Source organism: Sander vitreus, chromosome 13 (genome assembly GCF_031162955.1).
Source record: "Sander vitreus isolate 19-12246 chromosome 13, sanVit1, whole genome shotgun sequence".
Classification (NCBI taxonomy): domain Eukaryota; kingdom Metazoa; phylum Chordata; class Actinopteri; order Perciformes; family Percidae; genus Sander; species Sander vitreus.
In genome coordinates, this window is record NC_135867.1 from 4292755 (window position 1) to 4303137 (window position 10383).

At 38.3% G+C, this 10383-nt stretch overlaps 1 protein-coding gene across 1 annotated transcript; it reads left to right on the forward strand.

Annotated features, from left to right (window-relative positions):
* Positions 1-1491: 1491 nt before the first annotated feature.
* Positions 1492-10016, forward strand: styxl1 (serine/threonine/tyrosine interacting-like 1). Its single transcript, XM_078266553.1, has 8 exons — positions 1492-1594; positions 1740-1801; positions 2839-2938; positions 3693-3826; positions 5233-5378; positions 5471-5568; positions 7058-7170; positions 9431-10016. The coding sequence occupies exons 1-8, from the start codon at positions 1492-1494 to the stop codon at positions 9560-9562; spliced, it is 888 nt and encodes a 295-aa protein (XP_078122679.1). The 3' UTR covers positions 9563-10016.
* Positions 10017-10383: the final 367 nt, after the last annotated feature.

The window sequence follows — 10383 nt, forward strand, 5'->3', positions numbered from 1 at the left end:
ACCTTTGGATTGTCACAGTCAAATGACTCTCTGATACAAACTGCTGTCTGAGTGAATTTGTGTCAGAACTAAAGTTGGGTCCCAGTATTCATAGTGTGTTGTTATGACAACAACATGTATTCTTATGTTTTCAATCCAAATGGTTATTGATTCTATTCCATTCTATCTTTGATTATATTGTTGCTATGGGATACCAGTTTGTTTATGTTTGAATATACAGTATGAATGTAATGATTTCTGATGATTCCTAAACTATGGCAAAGAAAGAACACTTTACGAAATATGGAAAGGAAAAAGATGGATGTCTTTGCACAAGAGCAGTACACACAAGTATGCGCCAGTTGGGACGCCATTTTCTCTAACTCCAATAACCATGTGTGCTCAGCAACTACCTATTATTTAAGATGTGCTTTTCCCACAATAAAACATAATTTCTTTTTTTTACTTTTATTCAAACTGTCCAATACTTTTTATGTTGGATTTGAAAAGCCGTTTAGCCCCTGCTCATGTTTATCTTGTACATGTTAAAAGCTGTCGTAAAGGAAGCGAAATATGAATCTATCCCTATCCCTCGCTGCTTCAGCAGTGAGAATTTCCCCATTGTGGGAATAAAGGGCTTTTCACACGAGGAGCCACACTTTGCCTGCGTAGTTGCGTGGATCCGCGTCATCTCGCTCCTCATGTAAAGGACAATTCACAAACATGTCATGTCACTGAGTGGCATGACAGTTTTTAGCTATTTCGATTTCTATTCTGTTGTATATGGTATAGGGTTATTATATCAGTAATTATGATCAACCAAAAGGTCAAACAAATGATAGAATTATGTTATGCAGTTTTACAGTTTTTCTTCTATTTGCCACACAAGCCATTTCCATATGGGGGTTTCCGTGTACCATCTTCCAATGCCACCCTGCCAAGTCCTTTGCCACCCCATGTCAAATTTTCTAGATCCGCCACTGCTTTCATCCCTGAACATACAGCAATTTCTTTCTACATTAGCCCATCATGTATCTAACCATCCAGGAGCACATTCGGCTTCAAGAGCTGGAAAGACCGCCCAAACTGGCAACTCCGCAGTGAGTCTGTGATACGGATGGAAGGACAGAGAAGTTGAAATATGTAGTCTATATTTCCATCTTGTAATGCCACTGTTTTGGGTATTTTTTTATTTATTTTTATTTTTTTTAAATATAAATGATTTGTTATAGTGCAGACATAGAGTTATGTTATAGCCCTGCTTGTTTTTAATGCTTTTTTGAAACATCTACAGCATGATATCACCATATTATTTACACCAAACACCAGGGTAGACGCTGAGTTGCTTAGCAACCGAAGTGAAACAACCCGCAAACGTGCTCTTTGAAAACAACGTAGCTAGCTAGTTAGCTAGCTAGACAAGGTGGTCATTTGTAAGCTGATGTGTTTTCCCTACAGGTCAGGCTAATTCTAATGTCGCTTTTTGTTTCTGACTAATTGTTTCTTCCTGTAATGGCTGAAATCCTAATGTGTGAGCCGTTTGAGCTCTACAATCTTCTCAACCGGTGCAGCCGCGTGTCGAGGCTGGCCGAGATCAACTACCTGTGTGTGATTGGTAAGAGATGGCCTGCTACGTTAGCTCAGTTGTTAATGCTGGAGTCAATGTGACTACTTGCTGTGAGTTGGATTTTGCTTGATTGCTCGGCTTGAATTCAGTGAAGTTGTAACTTAATTGTACATTGTGTATGTCTCTTTCCTAGATGCTCGTGAAACCCAAGATTACAGAACGAGTCACATCATAACAGCTAAACATGTCAAAATGGTACAGTTGTCATTGTAGCCACAGTGTTGTGATTCCTGCCTGTCTGTTCAATCAGTCTGGGCCTGATGGGTGCAATTAGGCGTAAATGGGCAGACGTAGGGAATTCCTTTGGAAATGATTAGTATAAACTTTAGCATTATCACTCATAGATTAGCTATATTGTCCACTACAACAGAAAGTACTTTAAATAGAAAGCAGCTCGCATTATAAGGGAAACTGCAGACTTAGTAGTGCATGGACAATTATTTGCTACTGGCAACCTTTATTTTTTGTTATTTGTGTTTTTTTAATAAATATACTTTATTTTATCAGGAAGACACATTGAGATCGAGAGCTTATTTTTTACAAGTGAGACCTGAGAACAGAAAAAATAAAAATAAAATAAAAATAAATGATAATGGAAATGACAGAAACAATATAATAGCAGATAATAATATTATAATAATAATATAATAGCAAAGATTTTAATATAAATGTATACAGACAACATGACATTATAAATAAATGCATTCTAAAATATCCTTGGCAAAGAAAGGAATAAAATACAGTTTTAGTCACACCTAAAATCAGTAGAACCTCAAACCCAATTGTATCTGAAATTGCCCTATTGATATCTATATCCATACAGTATGTGTAGGTTTAAGTCTACTCTGTAAATTAATTTAGACAAATGGGGAAAATATGTGAAGACTGTCCTTCCATTCATTCATTCAACCTTTGCGCGAGAGATCCTTGAGGGGCAACCCTCATTTACTATGACATCGAGTCAATTACAAAGACAAATAAAGAAAGGAAAAAACACAGAAGAAACAATACCATCACTAAAGGTTGGGGTTAACATTTCAGTTTTCTAAAATATCCAAAAGGTATAAGTGAATTGATTTTAAGGAGGTGTACTTCTTCGAAGTATCGAAGAAGTGTAGAGATTGTTACAACAAACAAACAAACTAAAAGACAGCTTGGATTCCTAGTTCCTTAATTTTCTAGGATTATTTTGTTGTGTCAAATATAAAAACTTTCTGGCCGACTCTTTCCAGGATTCAGAGGGCACGCTCCTCCTGCCAGAGGCTGTGGAGGTTGACAGTATGCAGCACGTGGTGGTCTACGACAGCAACACAAGCTGTTTACAGGAACAAGGTAATTGGCTATTCAGGACACATTTCTTAGAGTAGCACAGGGGCATTAGCCTGACAAGCCAGACCCACATCAAGATGTTGGCCCTGGCTGCAAATTACATTTGCTGCCGCTAGGGTGCGTCTAGATTTCTAGGCTACTGGGGCATATGAAGTGTTAAAAAAGCCTGTATTTTCCACAAGTACCCTGAACTGCTCTGGCAGAGGGAAGTTAGTACACTTTAGACCAGAGATCTTCAACAGGGGGTCCCGGACCCCTTAGGGGGTCCTCAGAGTCACTGCAAAAAGTTTTTTCAAAAATTAAAATGTTTTAACATGAATCCAACATATTAATAGCACCTATAAATCCCCACTGATGATAGGCTCACTGGCCTATTGGTAGTCACTAAGGTAGCCATCCACAGATCCAGTTCATCCTAAGGATTCTCTGTGCCACATGTATGTGTAACATTAAAAGATGATTTATAAAAGCATGCCAAAAATTATTATTTTAATAGCTTAGTATTCTATGCAAAAAAGGTATACGTACAAGGGCTTTAGGCCGCCCTACACATTATTGTAGGCCCCGTCTAATATGCAAGTTCATTTTATACAATATATGTAGTAGGAGGTCCTTGCTTCATCTCTTTTTCAGTTAAGGGGTCCTTGGTTTAAAAAACACATTAAAGACCCCTGCTATAGACAATGCTCCCAATATGCATTTCAGCCACAAATGTGTTGATTGATGTTTATCAGTTGGCTTCTGACTGTGATTGCAGGCAGAGCCGTTGAATGTGCCCAGGCCTTAGCTAAAGCTAGCATCTGTCCAGTCCACGTAGTGAGAGGAGGCTTTCAGAAGTTCTCAGCTCTGTACCCTTTTTTAAGGACTGAGAAAATCCTGTACACCATCATGGTAAGACAAAACACACCTGTTACACCTGGGGGCAAGTTCATACACTCATATAAGTCTGTGGAGGTTGATCTCAATCATCCAGGTGGTGGTCTCTCGACTGGACGTAAATCGGTGTCTGGTCATTAAGTCCAGTGATTTGGATTACACTTTGTCCAGATGTTTACAACTGAAAACGCAATCCTTGATTGTTGCACAGGGCCGACCCTATCGTATCGATAGTTTAGCTCCTGGTTTGTAACCAACAGAGGCACGCAACCTTTAACATACCGTAGAATCATATTTAAACAGAGTCAGCAGCAGGATAATGGGCTTACAATGTAGGTGTGTCGCTGAGCTATTGATAGATGAGATCAGCTGATGAGAGCGGCTGATAAGATAATGACAGGCCCAGACAGGACAGCAAGGAATAATGAATGTGCGTGTGTGTAAGGATTGAATGCAGATGCTTGAGAAATAAAGAAGGCCTAAGCATGCAAGAGCATTGTCTTCCTGACCGAATTTGTGCATTAGCTTCACATAGTGAATAGTCAAACATTTCTGACACAGCCTCACACTGTTAATTAGTCTAGATTTTGGATAATTCCAAGGCACTCGTCTTTAGAGAAAAGGTCAAATGCTTTTATTACATCTGGCACATTCTATCTCCAGCCTTCTTCAGGAACAAAGTTAGAATGTGCCAGAAGTTTGGTGCCAGATGTAATAAACGCATTTTTCTTGATGCTCACTGGATATGTTCATGTCTCCTACCAATGAGCACCATCTTATCGTCACAAAGACTAGTTCCAAGAAGCTCTCCAGTTCTTTAGTTTTTCATTCTAGATTTTGAGGTTGATGTCATGTGTGGCATATTTAAGATACAGGTGAATATTTTCTTTGATTAACAGACTATATGGAGGTTTTAACCCCCAGGGGAAAAAAAGCCATGTTGCTTGAACACTTCACAATAGTAGGAATCCTGGTGAGCGAGTAGTAAAGATGCATACCATACAATAACTGCATCGCTCCCTTGTGTAAAGCAATCCATAACACTACCATCAAAAACCGCAGCCTGAGAAATGACCATACATGTCCAATCAGCTCAACAACATTGTAAGCCTCACAAAGGCAATATTTATAGCAAAGGCTATACTTTTGGATTGCAGATTGTACAGATGTTCATGAATATATTGCAGCCACTTTCTGTAAATACTTTCTGACACAAGGTCCCTTTACAAGACAGGGCCACAGAATCAAGCAATAACTCAGTGCACTTTGGTTCAGCTCAAGCAGTTGCCAATTTTGCCCGGTTAGTTAATCCAGCCTTGCTTATCTCAAAGAATATGAAATAGTTTTTTTTCTCTCCAATAAGTGAGTTGATTATTTTGCTGCCGATGAATACAATTTAATATATTTCTGGACTATCACAGGAGCTGGAAAACCTGAAGACTTATCCAGTGGAGATCATAGCAGGACTGCTGTATATGGGTGACCACGAACAAGGCATGGACTCCAGCATCCTCAAAGACCTGAAAATCAGCGTCGTCATCAGCCTCTCACAGAGTAACACTCTGGAGTAAGTCAGGAACGGATGTTTGAAATATCATCAGAGAAAACTCTTGAATATCATGGCTGTTGAATGTATTCTACATTTCTTTTTCGATCTAGATCCACAAAGGAGAACCAGACCATGCTTAACATCCCTGTGGCCGACTCAGTGGTGTCTGATTTATATTCAACGCTTGAAATGATTTGTACTCTTATTAGTGAGTTGTACTTTACTTAATAAGCTGTTTTTAAATACTTTCAAATATTTTCATTGCATGTATTTATTTATTTAACAGGGACAATGCTCATTAATCAACAGCAAAGCAACTGTAAATGAGCCAGATTTAGCTCAGCAGGCTCATTTTCATCTGTTGTCCCTGGCCAGTTTGAAAATGGCAACCTAAAAAAAAATAAAAAATACAATTAAATGACAATACAGTCAACATATAAAAACAACATACACAGTAGGGGTGTAAGAAAAAATCGATACACTTGAGTATCGTGATATTTTATTTTGCAATACTGTATCGATTTTCAAAAACAATATTGATTTATTTTTTTTACTTGCAAAAAACATTCATGTAAGACAGTGGTTCACGTTTATGTTGTGTTTAAACCCCCTATCACTAGATGGCTATGCTGAGACACCACTAGTGTCCTTGCCTAACAGTGCCTGACTTTTTGCTAGAAGCTAACAATGTAGCTATGGCTGAACTTTGGCCTACTTTAGCATATAAACATTAGCTCACTAAGAATCTGTGAACCACAATCCCAAACTGGCAGTTTGATTTTCTGTGTACAGAATTGTTTACCTAAAGTAAACTTCTTTGACTTCTATGAACATCATGTCTTTTTTTAAATATTAGTTTTTTCTAAAATTATACTTTGAAAAAATCCCAATATATCGCCTTACGCACAGTATCGAAATATATTGCAATATATTGAATCGTGACCCATGTATGGTGATATGTATCGTATCACCAGATATTTGCCAATACACAGCCCTAATACACAGACCAACATAAAAAAAGACAATGCACAACAAGAAGTAACAAACACAACACATCATCATACAACAATCAACATGACAAAACAAGTCTGCAGGCAGGCAGCAAAAGTCAGCAGGCATTCAGCAATCTGATGTGCACATATCTGGTTATCAACAAGCCAGTTCTTCAGCCGACCAGTAAAAGAATGATAAGTATTTGTAGTCTTGTTTATAGAAGCAGCAAAGCCATGCATTTTGGGCATCAAGGTTTTTACTGACTGTAAACTGCAGCCTAACCCAATACCAATATAAATGTAAAATGCAGCGTCAGCGTCTCAGTTCAGGGTTAACAACTACATGTATTCTGTATTCTAGAAATATGACGATAGTACATCTGACAGGAATGTGTGTTTACTTTATTCAGAATTTTTTTTTTATCAAACGAAAACAAAATGCAACAGTACATGTATATGCAGGGATTTAGGAGAAGCTAAAAACAAAAACACAACACATATTCAACTGATTTAGCCATAATACATCAAATGAGATTGTTCAAGTTCAAGCTTCAAGTTTATTTGTCATTTGGGTGTGGAGAGTGTACTTTGAATTATTTCGTTGCTAGATGTGCTATAAATATAGTTTCTGTTACATGGATTTGCTTGATAGCACAGAGATTTGTGTTCACTGAAATAAGCCATCTATCTTCTTTTCGTTTTCAGGTTCCCACATCAACATGGGCTCTCGGGTCCTGACCGTTTCCAGGCAGGGCAGAAGCCGCTGCAGTGCTGTCACCATTGCCTTTCTCATGCACCACCTCAAATACACAATGGAGGCAAGTAGGGTTCTTCCACTTGCAGAATGCAGTATGCGCCTTGCAAATTGTTGTCCTAGTGCTATATTGTGATGGTTACAAGTAATAAGTATGCAAATATACTCTGCTGAGAGTGTCTTGAAACTCTAAGATGAAATGTTTTTGTTCCAAATCAGAAAAAGGGCCTAAAAACATGCAACCAGTCAGCATCTTGTTTCTTAAGGGGAGTAATGTGTTCGCTTTAGAGGTGTTTGGAGTGTTTTAGAATTCCAGTCTTTATGCTAAGCTAGGCTAACCACATCCTGACTCCAGTGCCGTACTTTCAGGAAAAGTATGATATTTTGGGAAATAAGCTTTTCCCTTTCTTGCGAAGAGTTACATGAGATAATCAATACCAATATTGTAAATTTGTAGCTGGAGCCAGCAGCCAATTAGCGTAGCTTAGCATAAGGACTGGAAACAGGGGTAAACCGCTAGCCTGGCTCTGTTCAAGGTAGCAAAATCTGCCTACCAGCACCTCTATAGGCCTATGTCACACTTCCTGCTTCCGGAACGCAGAGTAGGGAATCAGAACTTCTGGTCAACAGTCCCTTTCTCCATAAGGATTTAGATTATCAGCCGTAATGTCCAAACCATCTGAGGTAGACTGACCCCGAGCTACGAGGTTGTGTAGCGAAAGATTCTGCTCCTTTAGAAGCTAGAAGTCTGTATGAAATCATCCTTGTTTTAAGAAAAACATGTTTTATTTGCGATCGTATGGACAAAAACTACACTACCCACAATCCTAAGCGTAACAGCAACATCTCTGATTGGTCCAACTCGCTGTTACCATAGAAACGTTTACTGAAACCGCGAACGGCTAGAGCGAGCTTCTACCATTGAAGTCTCTGATAGTTTCTGTACACGGTCTTGTACCTTTTGCCTTTTTTGCCGTTTTTCAAAATGTTTTTTACTTCCAGAGTGTTGATTTACAATCCCAACCACATCGTCGTAGGTGACTTCAGGCAGGTTGCGGAGAGACTTGGTCCAGCAGTGTCTATCGGGCTCCGCCATTGTAAAAAGCTAACCGGAAGAGCCGTATCCCCACTCAGAGACGTTCTTCCGGTCTTCAATTGTTGCGTGACATAGGCCTATTGGTCACTTTTTAGCATGTTATACTGTGTTTTGTCTGTGTAATCCGTGCAAAAACAAAGTAAATTCAACAAGTTGTGGTTTTACTGCTGGCTCCAGCTACGTAGGCTATTTACTGTAGCATACAAAGCGTCTATCTTGAAATGTCAAACTACTCTTTTAACACACAAACATGAGATTGATCGTGGATAGAAAGCATGTGAATGTGAAATATAATATAACATTTACAGCAGGGTGGGAAATCCACTGTGGCTGGTGGATACGCAATTTTACCAGCTACTTATATTTTTTACCAGACACTTTTTCCGGAATTCAAATTTACAGAAGAAAGTGCACTAGCATATTTTGAATTGCTTCAATACATTATTTTTTTTATTATTAATACATATTTTATTAATATAGGCAAATAAAAAGTGATGTGAAAAAAAGCCTGCGAGACCATGGTACAATTGTGTTTGGTCAGTTTGGTCATATTCTGCAGTAATTGCAGGCCTACATGTTTAATGATCTCTCAGTAACAGTTTATCTCTCAGTAACATAGCACTAAACAGTCCCTCCAGGATTTCGGGGCCTTTTTTTTTTAGATTGTTGCAGCCCAAAATGTCTGATTTTGCGGGAGCTTTTGTAAAAAACTGCGATAAAAGTTGCCATGTCTTTTGTATTTTTGTTGCAATGAAGTTGCGAGAGACAGTGAAAGTTGCTTTTTTGTATAGTTCTTTAAAAATAAAAAGAACATTTTGGGGAGAATAAAATTACTCTGGGCTGAGTTTTCCTGGTAACCTTTCCAAAACGGCTCAGGATGCTGTAAATGTTGGTATAATATGAAAATGGCTGGTGGATTTAAGACAAAAAATATAATAATTTATTGAATGAATCAAATGTGAACATTTCTGTCAGTGGCTTGTTGATCTTAACAGTGTTAGTTAATTTCCTAACCTGGCCTGGGACACACATTCATACGGTTTGATAAAGTACTTATTGGACTTTAACTTATCATTGCACTTACAATAAAGAGCGTAGCTGTCCTCAATTTAGGTCATCGTGTACGTCTCATCTCCGGTTTTTCCTGCATCCACCGTGTGTGTGTGTGGGTGTATGTATCCCACCCTGATTTACAGTATATAATGCTGTTGCTGTGACTTTTTTTCAGGAGGCCTGGCAGTACGTGCTCAAATGTAAACCCAACATGAGGCCAAACACAGGGTTTCTCCAGCAGCTGTCTGACTGGGAGCTTCACACCATGGGAACCAAAGTGACTGATATCTCCGAGCCTCATTTTTAAACAAAGGAACCAAAAGCTTTGACGATAATGTAATGTTATTTTGTACATTTTATAAAGGCGTAATTAAGGTAAAAAACTATTTGGGACATTTCATATGGGATTGCTTTTCTTGAAAAAATCCCTTATTTCATTTAGATAATCCATAAATAAACCCTTATGAGGGAAGGTAAGATCAGCTCAAAATTAAAGTCAGGGGAAACTGAAGTCTTTGAGGGTTTTTAAAAATCCCTTAAACTTTGAAGATAAACAAGTATAACCATCTTATATATCCCAGTACATTAATGTATCCACTGATTAGCCTCAAAAGCACTTTACTGCTTTTTGCACTCAGTACGTGAAGCCTACTCTGTGCAATGGCAGTCAAATGGATCTAATCTAAATATTTATTTAATGTTTACCTTTCTCTATTGATCTATACAATTGTGCTGTTTCAGCACACAAAAACGCCCTCTGGGGATCAATAAAGGCTTATCTTATCTTACACATCTTCTAAGATGTTTTCAAGGTTCAAGGATTCACCGTAATGTAAGGAGAGAACAAATAATTAAGTTAGTGGACAGTGAAACCTACTTTTATTTGACTGTAGCTTGTGTGCACTTTTGTGTACCTGTTCTCTTGTTTTGTATTCATTAAATACAGTACACTGTCATTTGTGTCTTTTAAATGTCATTAGTTGTTCAGTCCATACATGGCTCTGCCAGAGGTGCTTACAAAATTGGACATGATAAGTTCCCCCCTCCAGAGTTACATAATATCAGCTCTAAAAATACAGGCCACATGCGTAGTAGATCATAACCTATTGCCTTGAAATTTTCCAGGCA